This window comes from Girardinichthys multiradiatus, chromosome 15 (assembly GCF_021462225.1).
Source record: "Girardinichthys multiradiatus isolate DD_20200921_A chromosome 15, DD_fGirMul_XY1, whole genome shotgun sequence".
Classification (NCBI taxonomy): Eukaryota; Metazoa; Chordata; class Actinopteri; order Cyprinodontiformes; family Goodeidae; genus Girardinichthys; species Girardinichthys multiradiatus.
Window position 1 is genome coordinate 27,205,073 of NC_061808.1, and position 23,075 is coordinate 27,228,147.

At 41.6% G+C, this 23,075-nt stretch overlaps 1 protein-coding gene across 1 annotated transcript; it reads left to right on the forward strand.

Moving 5' to 3' along the window:
- The first annotated feature begins 1,034 nt into the window (after positions 1–1,034).
- LOC124882212 (hormonally up-regulated neu tumor-associated kinase homolog) lies at positions 1,035–23,075 on the forward strand. The gene is made up of 11 exons (XM_047388461.1): positions 1,035–1,592; positions 4,131–4,253; positions 4,336–4,505; positions 12,106–12,161; positions 12,300–12,438; positions 12,564–12,691; positions 15,659–15,794; positions 18,324–18,501; positions 19,966–20,049; positions 20,473–20,770; positions 21,114–23,075. Exons 1-11 carry the CDS (start codon positions 1,332–1,334, stop codon positions 21,869–21,871), a joined length of 2,331 nt encoding a protein of 776 aa, XP_047244417.1. The 5' UTR covers positions 1,035–1,331; the 3' UTR covers positions 21,872–23,075.

Genomic DNA, 23,075 nt, shown 5'->3' on the forward strand with positions numbered 1-23,075 from the left:
GCTACAATGGAATGGTTAAGATCAAAGCATATTTATGTGCTAAAATGTTCCAGTCAAAGTACAGACCTAAATCCATCTGGGGCTAAACTTGTTCAATTTCGACATGCAAATTAGGAGTTAAACCCTGCATTTTCCACCTTTTAAAAATCAAGCATTTTCTTTCTGCCAGAGATAAGATTGTCATCTGCACCCTTAGCTCTCTGGCCTAGACTACTGGGACCCACTTTACACTGTTCTCACTCAGTCCTCTTGGTCCAGTCTCTAGCTTGTCCAAAATAATTCTGCCAGCCTTTTCTGGTTTTGCCTCCCACCCTTGGAACAACATTCCCCTCACAATTAAATCTGCTCCATGGTTCCGTGTTCCCTTTCTAGAAGTTTTATACCTTTATGTTTTATTTCATATTTATTTGGTCAACATGATTTTTTTTTAACGCTTTATTCATAACTTTGAGTTGATTAGAGTTCACATATGCTCTTATCCAAACTGACTGAGGTTGAGAGATTATTTACATATGCACAACACTTTACAGAGTTTTATTTGTAAAAAGTTTAATAACCTTTTCCTTCTACTTCACAATGTTGCACTGTGTTTTGTTAGTCAGTCACATGAAATCCACAAATTCGCAATTGCATTTAGATATGAACAAAATACATTGAGATTCTTAGTTAAAACATGACAAAACGTGAAAGAGGTTAAAGGGTATATAACTCGTTCAATGTATTTTTTTTTAAAACATTCTTTAATGCATTTTCAGTCCAAGTGTAAAAAAGTCCAGCAGAAGATTTCAAATGTGGCTTCAGGAAGTAAATGAAGCCAGTTACAAATGGTTACTGTGTAACTGTGAGTATTTGTGTGTGTGTGTGTGTGTGTGTGTGTGTGTGTGTGTGTGTGTGTGTGTGTGTGTGTGCAGTAGTGGGGGTAGGGACGGAGGAGGGTGATTAGGGTGTAGAATGTCCATCTCATTGCTAGAGCTGACCTAAGAACGCACCGGTTAATCATCCACTAACCAGCAGGGAGACAGAGTGAGAGAAAACAGATACGCCACCTGAGTACCTGAAGGAAAGACGCTTGGAGAAACCAGCACTTGGTAAAAGCTGAATGAAAGGAGGAAGCATTCACTGGACAGTTTGGATTTGGGGACCCAAACTTGAGCGTGGACCACAGAAATCTGAGGCTGAGGCCTGAATCACCTCCTGTCCTTCTGTTTTTGTAACCACAGCTTTTTGAGCTGGTCAGTGTGGTAATATGTGCCCTCCGCAAGGACTGTTCTGTTTTTGGATCCAGTCATGGGTGTGAGAGGCAGCCACATTGGTCCCTGGCCTGGTCCGGGATGCCAGATGCAGCAGTGAAATCCATTCAGGAGGAAATGGTCACAGAAGGAGGGGGAGTTGAAGAGTGCGCCGTGTCCCAGTGGGGAGCCTCAGGGCTTGGAGAGGAGCGGCTGCCTCTGCCCTCTCTGAAAGTCCCCAGGGAGCTGCTTAGGAGCTTCCCTCACTCCAAACGGGTGGGGTCCTACCTGATCGGGAAGATGATCAACAAAGGCTCATTTGCCAAAGTGATGGAGGGACTGCATATTGGCACAGGGGAAAAGGTGGGTGCTTTCCTATAAGTTTGGAAATCAGTGTTGCCACCCTGCCACTTTCTGGCAGGGTGGCAACCAGGTTAATGAAAGAACTCACACACGTTAAAATAATGATTATATGGTTAGAACCAGGGTCTGGTAACAGATAATTATAGACAGAAGAGTCTGAAGGAGGTAGTGGCCAGTTATTATAGCCTTGTAATGTTTGCAGAAACACTGTCAGATCCATCAACACATGCTTATTACATAATGAACTCCTCACTCAGCAGATTTAACAGATTTGAGGCAGATGTACTGCTGTACTATACTGCGGCTTCTGGTAAAACACACCAAATCAGTACAAAAACTTTAAGAGTACTGATTCAATGTCTAGGGTTTTGCTATATCTGAGGTAAAACATGCCATGGAATCAGATATGTTAAGAAAATCTAAATGCAGTTTTGCTCTATGGGCTTTAAATAATACGCATTTTATTTGCAGTTTAGAAATAATTTTTGATGCTCTAATATGTTCTTCTGGTAGGGTTTACAGGGTCTTGCAAAAGTAGCTATACCCCTTGAACTTTATCAAATAACAACCATAGACTTTTTTTGGTTTTATGTGGATTGTGTTAGAAAGTCAAACACAAAGTAGTGTCTAACCCTAACCTTTTTTCTTTAGGTCTTGTCATATGTCCTCAGTTGAATTTTGGTCTGGACTTTGACTGGGCCATTCTAACACATTATTGTGCTTTGATATAAATTATTCATTTTCATCTGTATGTATGTTTAGGGTTGTTTTCCTGCTGCAAGGTTAAGTTTTTGTAGCTTCTAACAGTGGTTCTATCGTGACAAAATGTGGAAAAAGGGGTTTTAAAACTTTTGGAAGGCACACACTGTATGCAGTGTGTGCCTTCAACTTGCAGAAAAAAGGCCTTTAACAGAGATTGCACCTGTGCCCACATGTATGTGTAACTTTCATGGCCAATGGTCAGGGTCAGTGCCAGTACCTGACTACCTAACCCAAACTTTAACCTGGAAGCCATAGGAATGACCCAGCTCACCTGTAGGGGTGTTCGTTTACTGTAATTCCTTTTAGCCTCTGATGGCATAAGAAATGTCTGTGAACTCTGCAAACAAAGGATGATGACATTGGGTTTCTTCTTAGTTTTATAGTGAGTTGTAGTTACAAACACAGCATTTTGAAAATGATAAGTTGTAAAAATATATAAAACATTCTGAGTCAGTTAATAATTCGATCTCATTTAAACTGAGCTTTTTACCTGCTTAGGTTATGTTCAGGTTTAGGTTCAGCGTTGGTCCTGAAAACACAAATGATGCCTTAGCTATCCAAAGTCAACTTACAATAAACAACAAATAGGTTAATTACAAAGCATGTATTTAGCCTACGGTGCAATAAGGTACAGTATATCTGTCCGTAAAATCTGGAATTAGTACATTAAGCTTTAAAGATGGCCTGATATACACAAGATCTGCACAGGTGTTGCATCCATTAAACAGGAAGAAACCCAAATTTGCACATCTAATTCACAAAGCTTTGAACTGTGCTGCTAAGCAAATAGGCCCACTCTGTGTTGACACAGTTTGAAAACATTTAAAAGGGGTGTTGTTCATATATTTAGAAGGACAGCTGTCCATATTTAGGCCTTTTTACGTAAAATATAGCCAAAATAAAAGGCATCTGATTCTGAAAGACCAGCGCTGTTTGTGACATGCTGTTATTATGACATATTACCTGTCAACTGAACTAGAAGAACCAAAAGAAAAATCCAAAAGACATTTCAATCCAATGACAGTTTACAGTAAATGTAAAGAAGAAAAATCAGTTATTACGCCTAATTGTGCTATGCCATCAGGCTGAAAGTTGAGCTTTGTGCAGCAACAGATTCGGTTTCTGGAACAACCTTTTTCTTCAGCATAAAGTATATGAGTGTGGAGTTACTTTGTTATGTTTACTGGCATTAGTCACTCTAATTAAAGTTGTGTGTTTTCATCGAGCCTAATTAGCCTCAAATTCTGCATAACTTTATAATTTGGAGGAACGTTTCAACATGTAGACCATTGTTTTGTTCCCCTTAAGAAAAGTTCTCACTCATTTTTTTTCAAGTGGTTCTTCCTATACTTAATTAAACCTTGAAAGATAGAAAACTATAACCCAAGTTGGAATTATGTTCAAAATGTCCTCTAACAGTTTACCACCAATTGCTGTCCTGCTGGTTAAACATAACTCAGAAGGAAGGTTTAAAACCTCAATGTTTTCCATGAGTGATGCACATGTAAGTTGTGATAATCACTCAGTAAAACATTCCTTTACTCTCTACACAGTCTTCGGACATTGTGTTTTCAGCCCGACTTGCCTCACTTGGAACCCCAGCTGGGGAGGTACTTAAAAAAGGGTGGGTACCAGGTAACTGTTATTAATGGAGAACCCTAAAAAGCGGGCAGAGCCAAGTCAAGACGCACTGACTAGCTACTAGTGGAAAATGGCTATCAGTGGTACCAGCCATTAGAGTGACTGCTTTGTATGTATCTTTCTCTATGGGTACAGGTGGCCATTAAGGTGATAGACAAGAAGAAAGCACGCCAAGACTCATATGTGCTGAAAAACATGAAAAGGGAACCTCGAATTCATCAAATGGTCCGACATCCTCATATTGTAATTCTTCTGGAGGTAAAAAAAAAATTATTACAAAAACTACACATCCTGTTGATAACTGAACATAAACATACTGCATGTTAATCCTGTGTGTCAGACCCTGGAGACAGAGAACAGTTACTACATGGCCATGGAGCTATGTGCAGGAGGAGACCTGATGGACAGGATCTGTGACAGGAAGAGGCTGGAGGAGAAGGAGGTGCGGCGCTACACCCGACAGATTCTGTCCGCAGTGGAGCACCTGCACAAACACGGCATCGTGCACAGGTCACTACATTCACAAAGAGAAACACAATGGGTCTGAATATGCTGCCAGTTGAGCTTTTTTTAGCCTCTGTTCTTTGGTGTCTTAAGTTATTTTTTAACAAAATATGACCAAAATGATTTATAAATACATGCAAGATTTTAAGACGGCTCTTTCATGTTCAAAACATTAGTTATTACCTTAGAAAAAAAAAAGAAAGAAAGAAATTAGTGTTTTCCATATAAACATTCCATTTGGATTAAAATGTGCCTGAATGATACCTTTATATTCTTCTTTACTCAGGAACCAAGCAGGTAAAAATGATGACAATGACATCCCAGCAGTTTACCGAGTCTCTATTAAAGCCAACCAGACAATCCATACAAGTATAAAAAACAAAGAATGTTTTAAGGTTTTGGTGCAGCAGATTTTAGGTCATTCTATAGTTCCATCCAGTTAATAAATAATTGTCTGAGTTGGTAAACGTCTTCATTAGTTCCTTCCGAAAACACGTAAAACACATAAATGGTAAATATCTTTGCACCCTCCTTCCCTATGTGTGTCTTCTCAGAATCAGATTCAGCTTTTTTGGCAAAGTTTGTGCACACTAACAAGGAATCTGACTTCGGTTTCACTTTGCTCTGGATGTACAGACATTTTAAATGTAAATATTTATAGAAAAATGGTGGGAAATAAGTTTTGCTCTTGTAAATATGAATATATACATTGTTTTTACAAAGGAGGAAGACATGGTTGAATTAGTGCAAATATGCATGATGTCGATCTGGGCATGGTGAATATCAAGTGTTCATCAGGGAGACAGCCTGGGGGAAGACACTATCTCTCTAGAAGCTGGTTTTTGCAATTAGCGCTCTGTAGCGCCGACCTCTAAATAGTTCGTGTTCAGCATGTGTGGGGTCTGCAGAGATGTTAACAGCCCTCTTTTTGACCTTATACCTGTACAAGCCTTGGATGTAGCGGATGGACTGAATAATGGTCGTGTGTAAAAGTTGTTCTTCTTAAGCACAATCTCTGCTGGGCCTGCTTCTGAACAGTGTCTATGTGTGTGGACCACCTCTGGTCCAGAGAAAGGGCAGTACCTAGGAACTAGAAGTGATCCACAGTAGACAGAGCGTTGTTGAGACTGGTGAAAGAGGGAGAAAAGGGGTGTTCTCAGGGAGACCACCGTCATCTCCACTGTCTTGAGTGGGTTAAGCTCCAGGTGGTTCCGACCGCACCAGTGGACCAGCCAATAAACCTCTCGTCTGTATGCAGACTTGTCATTGTCCTGGATCAGACCAGTAACACTGGTGTCATCTGTGAACTTCAGGAGTTTCACAGACGGGTCCGCTTACATGCAGTCATTTCTGTACAGAGAGAAGAGTATGGGGTAATAATGCTGTCAAAAACAGTGTGTATGTAAAGAGGAATTGTGTGCATATTAGTCAATAGTTGTGCATAAGTAAAATCCAAAAGAGGTATTGTATATTTTCTCTATAAGAATACAAAATAAAATGTTACAGCTTCAAGAAATTACAAAGACAAAGTTCAAGTTTACAGTTGTGGTTTATTCTTTATGAATACAATAAGCTATAACAGTTTGTGAATACGATTTATTTTCTTTGAGAATACGAATTTACATCAGCGACTTGGTGTCACGTGATCTCAGCCTGGTTAGTGGAGCACAGAGTTAGTCGATTCGCAATGCACATGTGCTGTCACACTCCTCAACGCCAGTAAACGTAGTGCCGAGATTGGATGAAGGAAAAAGACAATGGGAGATAATTCAGACTAAAAGGAATATTAGGAATAGAGGGGAGATGGGGGGAAATCAAGCGTATTATAAATAGAATATAGTTGGTGGTCATCCCTGGCAGTAAGGGATGCTGTCAAGCTGAAGAAGGAGTCCTATGCTGTGGCAGAGGCAAAAACTTGGGCCTTAGAGGAGTTTGGTGAGGCCTTGGTGAAGGACTACCGGTTGGCCTCGAAGCGTTTCTGGCAAACCGTCCGGCGCCTCAGGAGGGGGAAGCAGTGCTTCGCCAACACTGTTTATAGTGGGGGTGGGAGGCTGCTGACCTTGACTGAGGACATTATCGGGTGGTGGAAGGAGTACTTCGAGGATCTCCTCAATCAGAGGCTGGGGACTCGGGGTTGGACTCTTTCATCACCCAGGCTGAAGTCACCGAGGTGGTTAAAAAGCTCCGCAGTGGCAAGGCTTCGGGGGTGGATGAGATCTGCCTTGAGTACCTCAAATCTCTGGATGTTGTTGGGCTGTCATGGTTGACACGCCTCTTCAACATTGCGTGGCAGTCGGGGACAGTGCCTCTGGACTGGCAGACTGGGGTGGTGGTCCCCCTTCTTAAGAAGGGGGACCGGAGGGTGTGTTCCAACTACAGGGGGATCATACTCCTCAGCCTCCCTGGTAAGGCCTACACCAGGGTATTGGAGAGGAGAGTCCGACCGATAGTCGAAACTCAGGCTTCAGGAGGAGCAGCGTGGTTTTCGTCCCGGCCGTGGAACACTGGACCAGCTCTATACCCTCTACAGGGTGCTCGAGGGTTCATGGGAGTTTCCCCAACCGGTTCACATGTGCTTTGTGGACCTGGAGAAGGCATTCGACTGTGTCCCTCATGTTGTCCTGTAGGGTTGCTCCAGGAGTATGGAATTGGGGGCTCTTTATTAGGGGCCATTCGGTCCTTGTACGGAGGGGGTCTGATTTGGGGACCAGAGGATTTCATCTCTTCTTTTTGCAGATGACATGGTACTGCTGGCCCCCTCTAGCCAAGACCTACAGCATGCACTGGGGCGGTTCGCAGCCAAGTGTGAAGCGGCTGGGATGAAGATCAGCTCCTCCAAGTCCGAGGCCATGGTACTTGACCGGAAAAGGGTGGCTTGTCCTCTTCAAGTTGGAGGGGAGTTCCTGTCTCAAGTGGAGGAGTTTAAGTATCTCGGTGTCTTGTTCGTGGGTGGGAGAAAAATGGAGCGGGAGATCGACAGACAGATTGGTGCGGCTGCCGCAGTAATGGGGGCACTGTGCCGGTCCGTTGTGGTGAAGAGAGAGCTGAGCCGAAAAGCAAAGCTCTCAATTTACCGGTCGGTCTACGTTTCTATCCTCACCTATGGCCATGAACTTTGGGTCATGACCGAAAGAACGAGATCTCGGATACAAGCGGCTGAAATGAACTTCCTCCGTAGGTGGCCGGGCACTCCCTTAGAGATAGGGTGAGGAGCTTGGCCATCCGGGAGGGGCTCGGAGTAGAGCTGCTGCTCCTCCACATCGAGAGGAGCCAGTTGAGGTGGCTCGGGAATCTATACCGGATGCCTCCTGGACACCTTCCTCGGGAGGTGTTCCAGGCACGTCCCACCGGGAGGAGGCCCAGGGGACGGCCCAGGACACGCTGGAGGGACTATGTCTCTCGGCTGGCCTGGGAACGCCTTGGGCTACACCCAGAGGAGCTGGAGGAGATGTCTGGGGAGGAGGACGTCTGGGCGTCTCTGCTGAGTCTGCTGCCCCCGCGACCCGGTCCTGGATAAGCGGAAGACGATGAGTACGAGTAGTTGGTGGAGTTATACAATGATGTACAGTAGGTGGCGCTAGGCACCTCTGAATTTGTTGTGTACCGCTAGCAGAAGAAGAAGAAGCAGCACTAGCGCCAAAATGACGGACCAAGAAACTACGGTACAAAGCCAGGTAATGTTAAGAAGTTTATATATCTCTTAATGTCGTTAATATATGCTTTTGGTCCGTCATCTTGGCAATAGGGCTGCTGCTTCTTCTTCTTCTGCTGGCGGTTCACAACAAATTCAGAGGTGCATACTGCCACCTCCTGTACATCATTGTATAACTCCACCAACTATATTCTATGTTTTAGCTTTGTATTTCATAAAAATAAGAACAATGCTTTATTTATAATACTCCTGATTTCCCCCCATCTCCCCTCTATTCCTAATATTCCTTTAAGACTGAATTATCTCCCATTACCTTTTTCCGTCATCCAATCCTGGCACTACGTTTACTGGGGGTGAGGAGTGTGACAGCACATGTGCAACGCGAATCGACTAACTCTGTGCTCCACTAACCAGGCTGAGATCACGTGACACCAAGTCGCTGATGTAAATTTGTGTTCTCATAGAAAAGAAATCGTATTCACAAACTGTTATAGCATATTGTATTCATAAAGAATAAACCACAACTATAAACTTGAACTTTGTGTTTGTAATTTCTTGAAGCTGTAACATTTTATTTTGTATTCTTATAAAGAAAATATACAATACCTCTTTTGGATTTTACTTATGCACAACTATTGACTAATATGCACACAATTCCTCTTTACATACACATTGTTTTTGACAGCATTATTACCCCATAGAAGAGGATTGGGACGAGAACACACCTCTGGGGAAACCATCCTAAAACCATACAAAACTGTAACTAAGTTTACATTGCACTTTGTATTTCAAGTGAACCCATTTGCACATTAATCTGTGAGGTTTGCGGTCATTCGGCCTTTCACAAATGTTATATTCAGATAGATAACAGCACCCATTAACAATGTCTCTCTGGTACTATTTAAGCTCTTCATGTTAAGGTGCGCTGTGATGGTAAAATTGTGACTTTCTATGCAAAATTTTAGATAGGTCTTAGTTACATCTATATATAACATCTGGAATCGGTAAAAGGTGCTTTGAGATTAACTTGCTTTACTCAAGATCTGGGCGGATTTTCTGCCTCCCACGACCAGAGTTTTCCTGTCTGTCTAGTTCATAAAATCCTTCCAAAGGAAAATTTCTTCCCCAAACTGCATTCCAAGCAAAAAGGTAATCTCTGCAATGATAGTCTGAATACATTTCAAAAGGCACTTTGCATTTATTTATAAATCAAGAGAGAGTTTGCAACAAGTACCTAGAGACAAAAAAAGAAACCCAAAGAGCATTTTATTTTAATTTATTAAAGGTTAATAAAATGATCTAAAGACAATTTTGAAAGCCTATAAGTTTTCATAGTTATCACTGGTCCAAGCTTGTTGGTCCAAGCTTGTTCGCGCACTTAACCCCTACACCACCAGCACCGTGCCAGAACAGGATCTAAAACTCAGAAGCAGACCTTATCTCTCAGCTGAGGCTACTGTTTATGATTCAATAATATTAAAAAGACCGGGCAAAAATTCCACCCAAGGGAAAGTTTCAAAGATAAAACCACTGCTGATCAAAAAGAACACAAAGACCCAGTTTATAATTATCTTGATGGTCTCCAAGACCTTTCGGAGCATATTCTGGTGACTGGGTCCTATTTTGGCTAGTGTAAATCTAACACAACATTTCAGGCAAAGATCATCCTAAAGACAGCGAAACATGGCGGCAGTAGAGTGATGGTCTTGGGCTGCTTTGTTGCTTCAGGTCCTGGACAACGTTCCATCATTGATGGAGCCAGACAATGCTGAAGGAGAATGTTGGGCTTTGTAGCAGAAAAAAAAAAAGATTTTGGAGGGACCTAGTCAAAGTCTGGACTTAAATCTGATTAAGATTCCACTGAGAGGCAGTTAATTAGATTCCATCATTAGCTCCTGGTGATTTCCTCACAATCTTTAACTAATTTTATGTTATCACTGACTGAGCATTAAAACATCATAGTTATGAGAAATATACAGCAATGTATTTTTCTTTTTAGTTTGTTATAGAGTTTAATCTAGAGGGAGGAAAGATTTCTCACCATCAATTAATTTCATTGGTTTAGTCATGTGCTACAGTATGAGTTTCATCTCTTAATGTACACTGGCATAATTTATCTACATTGTAAATATGAAAGCATGGTATTTTTTACTTAAGATTATCATAGAGAGAAAATCCAGACCTACTCACTAGTGGGACAATATAGGAAAACCTGTTAAATCATATTTGTCAGCAAACAGACATACTTGAAGTAGTTTGCAGGGCATTAACAGCTTTCAGAGTAGGACATTTTTTAAGTATGTGTTGGTGTCAGATAAGCATTACTCTCACACATTCACATAATTCTTTGCTTCAGTTTGGGGCCTTGGCTCTTCTCAAGGTGGGAATGTGATTACCAGGCAGTGACCTCATCATCCTGTGCCGGCGCCATGATTCACACATCATCACAACATCATGGACTTCCTCTCTAATGAAGTCCCCGAACGACATCACTTTCAACTCCTGAACAGCACCTCACCCTTTCAAACCCACCCACGCATCCACACACATTAACCGCACACACACAATCTCTCCACCACAGTGCTATACAGAGATGATCACACTGGAAATATAAGGAAACTTTGCACTTAAACACACCTCCTACCACCCACATTCAGTAGGTTCACCGCATACATTTCTTCCTTTACAATATTGTACACTTTTGCTCCTTCTTGTTGGTTTTCCCGTCTTACTTTCTTTCTGCCTCTGATTCTCATCCTCGGGGTGCTCGAGCAGGAATTTCTGGATTTTTGAGAGTCTGCTGCTTAGATGAAGGCAGATGAAAGAAACATGGCAAATTCCCAGACTTCAGTTTATAGGAGCTCTCTCACTCCTAACCACAGATTTTCATTTAGCCAGTAGTTTTATAGCTTAAAGCCTCGTCTGATGGCGATGAAGCTGGGGTACAATGAGGGGAGTAATACAAGTTTTATCAAGTAAATGCAGAGATTGTTCTCTATTGATGGTTAAAAAATAAATCTACAATAGCAGCTGGTCAATTTGACTTAAAATTCATGATGGCTGGAGGTTTTTAAGTGGTTTGGGCAATTCCCTATATTACCAAATGGAAAATGGGAAAATAGAAATGTTTATAAGACATGAGTTCTACATAAACCCAAATTTAGCATCTTGGCTTTCCTTTTGCAGTTGATCCTGGTCCTGTCCTTTCCAGTCCCATTTTATCGTGTTATCTTTAAATACACCAGTAAAACTTACTAAGGCTAAACCCATGTTGCCATACCTATTAAACTGGTCCCTCCAACATAAATTAAACTGTAGAATTGTACTGATTAACTAATCAGTATTTTGTGGCCCATTTTTAATCTTCGGGTCTTCTAAAGCTTTACCCTGCCACTACTGATCATTTTTTCATTTGTAACTGTAACATAAGAGGTAGGAACAGGGTGTTAGTAATATTTTAAACAAAGGCAAACATATTGCAAAAACTGTCTTTAGCATCTTATCTTAGCAGTTACAACAGCCAGGGCAACTAGCACCACAACATCTGGACTCACCATGTGTGTTCCCTAGAAAGTGTAGACTCATTATTGTAGCTCTGACATTTTTAAATGGCTCCAAACATTTTGCAACCCAGCATGTTCACTTGCCAACTCAATTGCCGAGTTGAAAGTTAAAAAGGATAAAACAGAGCAACATTCATCATCCACACCGCAGAGTATTGTCAGCACAACATGGTAGCATTAATGTGTGGTGTATTAACTGATCAGAAAAACAGGCAGATTTTTGAATTCCCGACCACCGGCTGAGAACCATCCAATTTGGATCAGTGACCGATTTCTTCGTACATCTCGACGGAATCCTCAACAAAATTATGGACACAGGTTTTTAAAATATAACAAAAAATATATTTTATTTTTGATGGTTAACAAATGTGTCTTTTTTTTTCTTTTGTAGAGATTTAAAGATTGAAAACTTCCTCCTGGATGAGCATAACAACATAAAAATCGTAGGTATGTTATATTTAAATATTCTCCCTTAACACCGGACTAGCTCTGTTACGTCCCAGGTTCAGAAGTTGAACTATTTTAGTTTCATGCGTCTCAGAGTGCTGTAATAAGACCTTTCTGTATAAATGATGATTCCCACAGACTTTGGCCTGAGCAACACTCTGAAGCCAGAGTCTTTTTCTCTGGAGCTCCTCAGCACACAGTGCGGAAGTCCTGCTTATGCCGCCCCTGAGCTGCTGGCTCACAAGAAATATGACTCCAAAGTGGACGTCTGGTCCATGTAAGTGATAAACTCTGAGTACCAGTGCGTTAACTGCTTCAAACCCAGTGGATGTAATTTTTCTTCATCCATCATATAAATGCTTATATTATCTCACATTTCTATTCCACATTGTTTTTGCACAGAGGTGTGAGCATGTTTGCCATGTTGATGGGGACCCTACCCTTCACTGTTGAACCCTTTAATATCAAACAGTTGCACCAGAAGATGGTCAATAGGGACATTAGCAACATCCCTGGTGACATCAGCAAAGGTAAGAGTATTATCACATTCTGAAATAATAATATCCAGTTCTTTTTGTGCTTTTTATTTAATATAGCTTTGATATAACTTTGACTACAGCATCTCTGGTGATTCATTAGATTGCATCAATACATTTGTTTATTTAAGTCTTATAGATCAGGCAACATACCTATTCAGCTTTATCAAACAAATCACCTCAGTAAACACTGTAAAAAGACAGTGAATTGGTTTAAAATATAGCCTTCAGAAACATGTATTCCTACAGAAAACCATTGGGTGTTTTCTAGAAATATAAAATTGAGAAAATTTAATGTGGGATTTTTGTGTTTGTTCATTTACTAGTACTGGAGGGTTTGTGCTGTGGGTGTCCTTACTGATTCAGATAAATATTTGCTTAAAGACAAAACAAAACCAAACAAAACAGGCATTTGAAATATTACTGATAACAAAAATAAGCTTTTTAGTACTTTTTTTTCTTGAATTTTAATGTTATTCCTATTCTGTGAAGTATTGATAGCTGGAAAAATTTTATTTTACTTACTTACCTACACTTTGGATGGTTCTAAGCTCCCACTTCATTTCTCTTCCCATGGACACATTTCTGGAAAGTACCTGATGGGTTCAAGGAAAGTAGCCAGTAAGTTTTATGAAAGTTCCAGGGAAGTACCAAGTAAGTTCTGGAAAGTATGTAACAAGTACTGAAAAGTAACTTCTGAGTCTTGGGAATGTATCTAGTAGGTTTCAGGAATGTAACCAGTGAGTTTCATTAAAGTTCCTGGGAACTACCTATTATGTTCTGGAAAGTACCTGATTACCATGTGTTTTGTGGACCTGGAGAAGGCATTCGACTGTGTCCCTCGTGATGCCCTGTGGGGGGTGCTCCAGGAGTATGGAATCGGGGGCCCTTTACTAGGAGCCATCCGGTCTCTGTACAAGCGGAGCAGGAGTTTGGTCCGCATTGCCGGCACAAGTCGGACCTGTTCCCGGTGCATGTTGTACTCTGGCAGGGCTGCCCTTTGTCACCGGTCCAGTTCATAACTTTTATGGACAGGATTTCTAGGTGCAGACAAGGGCCGGAGGGGGTCTGGTTTGGGGACCAGAGGATTTCGTCTCTTCTTTTTGCAGATGACGTGGTCCTGCTGGCCCCCTCTAGCCAAGACCTACAGCATGCACTGGGGCGGTTTGCAGCCGAGTGTGAAGCGGCGGGGATGAAGATCAGCTCCTCCAAGTCCGAGGCCATGGTACTCGACCGGAAAAGGGTAGCTTGTCCTCTTCAGGTTGGAGGGGAGTTACTGCCTCAAGTGTAGGAGTTTAAGTATCTCGGGGTCTTGTTCACGAGTGAGGGAAAAATGGAGCAAGAGATCGACAGACGGATCGGTGCGGCTGCCGCAGTAATAGGGGCGCTATGCCGGTCCGTTGTGGTGAAAAGAGAGCTGAGCCGAAAAGCAAAGCTCTCGATTTACCGGTCGGTCTACGTTCCTACCCTCACCTATGGCCATGAACTTTGGGACCGAAAGAACGAGATCCCGGATACAAGCGGCTGAAATGAGCTTCCTCCGTAGGGTGGCCGGGCACTCCCTTAGAGATAGGGTGAGGAGCTCTGCCATCCGGGAGGGGCTCGGAGTAGAGCCGCTGCTCCTCCACATCGAGAGGAGCCAGTTGAGATGGCTCAGGAATCTATACCGGTTGCCTCCTGGACCCCTTCCTCGGGAGGAGTTCCTGGCACGTCCCATCGGGAGGAGGCCCAGGGGACAACCCAGGACACGCTGGAGGGACTATGTCTCTCGGCTGGCCTGGGAACACCTTGGGCTCCCGCCGGAGGAGCTGGAGGAGGTGTCTGGGCGTCTCTGCTGAGTTTGCTGCCCCCGCGACCCGGTCCCGGATAAAGTGGAAGACGACGAGTACGAGTACAAAAGTACCTGATTAGTTTCAGAAAGTAATCTAAAAGTTCCTGGAAAGTAACCTCTAAGCTCCATAAAAGTTGTCTGGTAAGTACCTGATAAGTTATGGGAATGTACCTGGGAAATATCTGGGAAAGTACCCCATTATAGGGACACTTTATAATACAACCTGGTTCCCAATAAATACTGGGAAAGAAATCAGAAAGTTCCATAAAACGAACTAATAGGTTTGATGTAAGTTTCAGGAAAATACCTGGTAAGTTCTAAAAAAAAGGACCAAATTATGAATCACCTCTAGATGCAGCCTTGTTCCTAAAAGCACCTTTTAAGTTCCATAAAAGAAACCAGTACCTTCCATTAAAGTTTCAAGAAAATACCTGGTCAGTTCTAGAAAGTTCCTGGTTAGTTTCAGGAAAATACATTGTAATTTCTGAGAGTTTCCCATAACTCCCAGGAAGGTAACTGGTAAGTTCTGGGAAAGTAACTTTTAAGTTAAATTAAAGTTCCAGAGAAGTATTTTGTATGTTCCGTAAAGTAAATGAAAAGTGACCTAGAAGTTCTAAGAAAGTACTGGCTGTCATGCAGCGCTACCATTTAAGGCATACAATCTGGAAGACATCGTGGACTGTTTAAAACAATTTAACCAACTTCCAGTTACAGTCTCAATTTCCATCACCATAAGTTTTTGTTTTTTTTGTGTGGTAGAAAACAGCACAGCTCAAATATTCTCTCTAATGTGACAAGATAATGTCAGTGTTGTTTCAGTGCTACACTCAGGAAGCCCAGGCATTCACTTTATTTTTTTAGAGCAACCTTTGCTTCTGTTGTTGAAACTGAGTGACATCTCTAAATACTATATTTTGATTATAGCAATACTTTTTTGCTCTATTTTACTACAACTGTAGAGAAGCACAGTTCTAGACTTCTGAGTAAGTTAAGTAACTTTCTAGTCAAAACTAGAACAGAGTGTATTAACCTGGGGACAGTGTTACCTTTCTGCTGAGTGATTCTTCAACAGTAAAATTGAGGATATTTAGTGAAACAAATGTCCTGACTTGCCTTCAATCGTACTGCAGATGCCGTGTCATTCATGATGCTTCTCCTGGAGCCAGACCCAGATAAGAGACCCAGTGTCAGAGATGCGATGGGAGAGAGATGGATCAGCGAGGGATATGCCAAGAAACCGTTGCACACACTCTCACCTAAAAACAGGTAGACGTACTGCAGTGGCCCTTAGATTTTACTCAAACCTACATGCAAAACATGAACACATCAGTCTATTACTTATTTTCTAAATATGATTAAATCTAAATCTGATTTGTCTATAAACAAGAACAGAGAAGGCGCAAGCTCTGTTTGGCTCTAGAAATGTTTGCAGCAGCCACTTCGATGTTGGAACAGCAACCAAGCTTAGCGCCGTTTGGCCTGTAACCCGACCACAGGAGCCTGTGGAGCCTGTGGTATCACCACTTTCACTTCACTGTCAATCTTGTTGCTCAATTCCGCACATCGCCACTAGGTAGAACTGTGACCAGGCTTTCATGTGATCTTCGGTCATACCAAGTTCTGCTAAGGCGAGAAGTGTTCAAAATTAGGCCAAATCCAACCCCTGTGATGGAAGCTGTGCTCATTTCCTGTTTGAAAGGATTAACAACAGCTTCCTGTTATGCTTTAAAAATGTCATCTAAAATTAGTATGTCTTATCAGGCAAACTGTGAACCTTCTGGAGACTGTCAAGGAAGTTCAATCAGCTAACAACCTCTGGTTGTCAGTGGGTGGGCTTAAAGTGATGTAATCAAGTGACCATGCCAACGTGTCCAGTATTCGTCCACAATGATGCACACAAAATTTGGCGTGGATCCAATTATGTATCAGGGAGATAAAGCGGTTGAGCTTTCCTAAGGGGCGCTGTAGATCCATACTCCAATGTAATCCAGTAGAGCTGTTTGGGGGTTGACATTGATAAACCATATTCAGTTTGGAGTAAATTGCACCATGTACGTATGTGTGATTTAGAGGCAAACGTATCCAAATGGTGAGATATAATGATTCGCCATGTTGCCGCCAAGCCCACAGAGTCCAGCCAACATTAACCAACATTAACAGTAGGGTTTAACATCACCTTGTGGTGTGTGATGACACTGTGCTTGAAACTTGTAAGAGTCAGAGTGTAAAATATGGACATCCAACAGTGAAGAAGGTGACGTCTTGTTGTAAGCTTGCATGGCTAAACTAATGTCTGAAAATAAGCATGTATATATGAGATGACACAGAAAGTTTGTTGCTGCTATGAGCTTGTGCCTTGAAGTTATTAGTGTCATGTTTTATGGCGAGAAGTTAGATTCTGAGGCTTGATCACGCCCACAAGCTTTCATGTAGCAAAAAGCTTTTGGCAACTTTTGATCCACAATGCCTTGAGACTATACTGAATCAATTTGAAGTCTGTAAGTTGAAAGCTGTAGGAGGAGTTCACTCAGATATGACGTGTGTAAACGAGACAAAATGGCGAATTTCATCCAAAATGGATAACCTTCTTTGGGGTGTGAACCATGGCTCCAAGAGACTTTTTTTGTAGGTCCTGAGAAGTTACCCATGTGTTCCGAATTTCATAATCCTCGATCAAAGCATGTCTTGGGGCTGATTTGTTAAAAAATCTTCTATGGGTCGATGTGGAGGAATTAGGCCATGCCTACCAAATATTTTACTGCATCTTTTTTGGAGGCTGGACTAAGATCAATCATACTGAATTTGGTGCCAATCAGATAATAAATGTGGAAATTAGATCCAAATGTATGGCCATGGCGTGACATCTCACTTCGCCACGGCCCCACGTCAACACTGTCCAGAGTACAGTCTCTGTGTTCCAAACAAAGTTAGACCAACTTGGTATCTGTCTTCTGACACAGTTTCAAGTTGATTAGGTCAAAATGGCCTGAGAAGGACATTTCCAAGTGAAAAAAGTGACTTAAGGTTCTTTGATGAAGTCAGCATATGACCACATAGCATCGTCAGGCACCTAAAGGGGATCAATCATGCCAAGTCTGGCCTCATTCAGCCTTTCTATGTAAAAATTATAGCTGTTTGAATTTTTTGGCAAGTAGGTCAGGTTCGTGGTCTGGCCACACCCCCTAAACATGCTCAAAAACTCAAGATTTTGATAACTTTTAATCCCCCGTGCCTTAAGGGCATACTGCCCAAATCTGAAGCCAATAGCTCAAAATCTCTAGGAGGAGTTTGTTAAAGTTTGCCATATATGAAACATTAAAAACATCCAAAAATTACCTTTTGACTCAAAATGGCAGACTTCCTGTTTGTTTTAGGGCATACCTCCAAAAGACTTTTTTCATGATTTGAATATAAATAATAAAAAGAAATCCTGCGATTACAATACACCTTCGCAGCGCTTTGCTGCTCGGGCCTAATCAGAACTGAATGCATTCCAACAAAATGATCAATGTTGTGGTATGCATTGTGATAGCCTTGAATGAAATAGCATGACTAAAACCCTTTTATCACTTCTTGCTCTGTGGAAATGCAATCATGTATGGCTTCAACTGGCAATAGTCCGTTCTCTCTGACCCTCTTGAATGATAGAAGTGTTCCAGTTCTGATCTACACTCAACCACCATCCTTCTGTCTCAAGCTCTTCTTTACAAATCCCAGTAAATTCTTTGCTGTTGTCCTTTTCATACTTTTTATACTTCAGAATGGTTTTTAACCCTTTTCTCTCTTCTTTCCAAGATTGTGTCCAGAGGATCTTAACTCATCTGTGTTGGCTTACATGACGGAGACCCTGGGCTATTCCGTCTCTGAGGTCATAGACGCAGTCACCACCAACAGACCCTCAGCCCTCATGGCCTCCTATCACCTGCTGCTCAACAAGTTCAACTGGAGCCACAAAGGAACCAAGGCTGGCAAGGTTAATGTTTTGAATCACACAGATAAAAAAACACACAGATGTGATGAGCTTTGTCAAAATGTAACAGGGTTACAAAACCAAAGTACTTTTATTAAGACTGATTTTAGGGGGCGTACATCACTATCATCCTATCTTAGAAAGGTTGTGTTGTTGTTTTTTAGGATTATGGTGAAGTTAAGTCACAGAAAATTCTATTATTGTTCAGAGACCAATCAGTTTCAAAACTTTTTAACTATCTGAAAGATAATCTGAAGGATGAAGATTTTCTTTACATTGAGCTATTTTTAATGAAATGCCAGAGTATGCACACTCAAAACACCAATAATAATCTGAAAGAATGATCAATTATTGGGTTCTTAGAAGCCAAAAGGCAAGTTCTATGCCCTAATTATGAGTTCTAACAGTAATTTGTCTTATAAGAGGAGAAAGGAGAGCCAATGCTAGAAAATCAACCACTTTTCAAGCACCAGAGAACTGTCTCAGCAAAGGAGAGAAGAATGAAGCACCTTACTATCATTGCAGATCGAGTTGGATAGGGTCATTGGACCTCCACACCCTTCTCTCCGCTTGGCTATACAAAATGGCCTGGAGGTTGCTCTGAGACAGAAAGGCACCGTATATTCTGTCTCCATGGTTCATAGACGGATAGAGTCTAAAACAGCAATGACTTACTGGATGTGGTGCACTGCATCACCACATCTTATAGCTTCATGGATGACTCAATTTCAAGCGGGACTCAATTAACCAATCAAATTCAAACTTGGGTACACGTTTGGCCTTCTCACATGAACAGAGCATGGATGAATTTAGTTTACATTATCAATACATTTTAAACAGGTTTCCTTTGGCAATCAAATACATAATTCCAAACTTCAGAAATAGTAATTGTCACTTTAGTCATTATAATTTATGTAATGGCTGATATTTCACAAAATCAATAATCAACATTTAAATGATGGTTAATTATAAATTATCTGATGGCTTTCTGGATTTCTTAACCAGCAAAATGGGATCATCAACCTTTGACAAAACTCTTTTTTTCAGCCCCATCTAATAGAAACTTTCACAAGCTCAGTGAGGAGTTAATTTAAACATTCAGCTAAGCTTGATAAAACCACTTAGCCTGGTTGTGTTCTCATCAGGTTTTGAAACTTTAAGCCCCCACTGATGTGGATAAGAATGTGCCTTGACTAGATCGTTTGAATTAAGGAAGGAATAAATAATCTGGGGGAGTGATATACTATTCCATTGCAAATCTGAACAATTACAACATTTATTTATAGATAGAAGAGGAGGAAACATAAGACTAATAAATAGAAGAGAAGCCCAAAAGAGTGGAGAAGTTGTTTTTTTTTTCTATAACGTTTGGGTCAGGGACTTAAGACCTTTTGCAAATACCTCATATGACACGTTCCTTTTAAAAATGTTTACTGACCATTCGATGCCTTTTGTTTCACTTTGCAGAAGCTGGAGAACAATGACTGGACTCCTTCAAGCAAGACAACATGGAAAAACAAAAGCAACACTAAATCAAAGACTCAGTCACAGGTGAAAGTGATGTCAGAGCTGTACATGTGGGATGTTGGAGTAACATATCCAAGCAATTTTTCTTCAGTAGATGTTAAAAAGACAGCATTGTCTTCCTTCTAAATAACTTGAAACTGTGGTTGAAAAGTGAAAAGATGTCTACAGAAAGATGTTTAATGATGCCTAAATGTGGTAGAAAGGTTGTTCAAATATGCTAACTAAGCCTGCCTTTTAACACCTTCGTTTAGGCTAAATTGTGAAAGGATCTACAGACTGAAAATAGTCAATTTTACTGAAGGAGGGGTTGCACATCTTTCTGCCATTTCACACAATTTAATAATAATCTGAATAAAACCCTTCTAAAGATGGATTGTCAAAAATGAATCCTAAACTATATTAGTTTCTGAACACAAAGTTTGACAATCAATCACTTCCTGTCTACAGAGTGCACCAAAAAATGAGAAAAGCTTGAAGCAGTTCAACAAGTTCCTAAAGGTTCAGCAGACAAGCAGAAGTCAGAACAGAAGGACCACAGATTTGCACAGAAAAGGTCACCACGAGGATGATGAGAACTGTCCACCCTCTCCTGCTCTTCCCCGCCTTCCTCATTCTGCTTCCCCCCCTTTACCCTCATGCCATCCCTCCCCATTCCTCTACCCCGACCCGCTGTCTGCAGAGGATGGGACATCTGATGAGGAGGTAACCATTTCGGTGAACACCAGGGAGACACTATTTCCTGAAGGTGAGGAGGTCTATTACATACAGTGCCTTGCAAAAGTATTCAGACCCATTGAACTGTTTCACATTTTGTAAGATTGCTTACACATCCTTCAGGGTATTTTATTAGATTTGAGAATTTGGGCATTATTGTGAAGCGCCAGAAATATGATATATGGTTTTAAACATTGTTAGCATATTAGGACCTGAAAAGTGTGTTGATATTCAACCCCCTTTACTTTGATACCCCTAGAGAAAATCCAGTGCAACCAACCATGAATCCTTCTGCAAGACACTATAAAATAAATCAGCACAAACCCACAGTATAGAATATTCAGTGGCCTTCTGTGTATCCATGTGTGTTCTAGTGTCAGTGTTTGGAGAAAGGGAACTTGTCCATCTTTCCCCTCCGAAAGGCTCAACATCACAGCTCTGCGACTCCGCTCCTTGCCATGTTCCCATACCAGCCGAGCCAATCAGAAACAGCATCGCGTCCAGACCAATCCGACACACACACCTGCTCAGGACAACTCAGTCGGACGGAGCAGCAGACCCTGGGTCAGACTGCTTCCAGGAGAAGTACCACCAGGAAAACTCTCATCACCTCAGCATCAATGAGCGACTGGAAAAGCTGCAGATGTTTTACGCCTCTGAGAAAAACGCCATCTCTCCCAGAATGCTGCTGGAGGCTGGTCCCATACTTTCCCCAGACAGAGGGCAGCTGGGTTCCTCCCAAACAACACAGATGTCCCCCTCTCATTGTCTGCCTCGCCTGCACAACGTTGGGTTAAAAGATGGCAGAGGAAGGAAGGTGACATGGGCGGGTCTTAGTCGACCTGGACCTCCTAGACTTTTGGTGAATGGGTCAAAACTGCCAGTTTTCCCTTTGCAGAGACAACATCCTTTAATCATGAAAAGCCTCGGGCAAGAGAGGGCAAGGCGAAAAGAGCTCACTGTAGCAGGAAGCGTGCAAGCAGGAGAAGGGGTTGATGGAGACAAGAGGAACTCTGTTCAGTTACTTTCATCTCCCCAGCAGCGGGTGGCAGACCTGAATCTGCCACTGCTTCCTGTGACGCTGCAGGGAAAAACTGACAGGAAGAACCAGTTACACACAATGGACTACTGACACACGCTCCAGTTAAAGTAGCAGCTTCAGAAAAGGGTGCATGAAAAGTTAAAGGAATGCTGGAGGAAATCAGAGGAGCATTAAAATAATAGTTAACTTTTTAGAAATATGAGTAGCCAAAAACAATTTCAGTGAACTACCATAAATGGCAGCTACAGAACTGTACAGCCCTAAAGCTATGTTCTTGTTATAATGTTCTATCCATGCCACACTCAAAGGAACCCATCTTGGACATGCATCATTCAGTTTGTTTATCTTTAGCTGCAGTGCCAAAAATACTTCAGCTCATACTTCAGCTGCTGAATTTAGTCTTTAAGAGACAGGGTTTGGTTTAACTCATGGAAAACATCATGAACGTTACCATAACCTCTTCCCTTCAGATTGCAGTTCAAAGTTTGTGCTGACCTTTAGTTCCTTTACACAACCTCAGAAGTCAATAAGGTAAATGATAAGAGAAAAATAAAGAATGTAATGTCATCTGAAACATCTGCTGTCAGAATGGCTAGGAGATCCGCTGCATCATCCATCCATTTTCTAAAGCTGTTGTTCAGAGATGGGTGCCAATCTTCAGTGGTCAATAATCAAGTTGAGTTGCCAGGTTGCCAGCCTGGTACATAGCTAGCACATAGAAACAAGACAACCATTCACACACACTCATATCCACAAACAACTCAGAATCTCCAAATAACATAATGTGTTCTTTGGACAACAGGAGAAAACACACACATGCATGAGGAGAACATTTGAGGCCAATGATTCACACACTAATTAGATAACAGAAGCAAGTTGGAATTTGGATGGATCTTATTCTCTACCTTGTCTGCTTGGTGTTCACGTACAGTATCACCCCTGTTGCATTAGAGGAGATCTACTCAAATAGGTTTCGGCATCACAGTTTCTCGGATATCTTTAGGAACTAAACCTACTCAGATTTTAGTAAGTTTTATGATTGCTTGCTTGCATATAAAAGTACTGGTGTGTGTTCCATTTGAACTATGAATTTCATATTCCGGAGTTCTAACTCTATTTACTGGGATGGCTTCTAATGCCAGAGTTCTAACTTGGAAAGTTGGAAGATTCTCACTAATCTGACCTCAAAATCAAATATGACTCCCAAACTTTTGAAAAACAGTGAAAGTATAATAATTAGCAGTTTATTCACACTTCATGGATTGTTTTTATCACATTAAATCAGTCCCACACA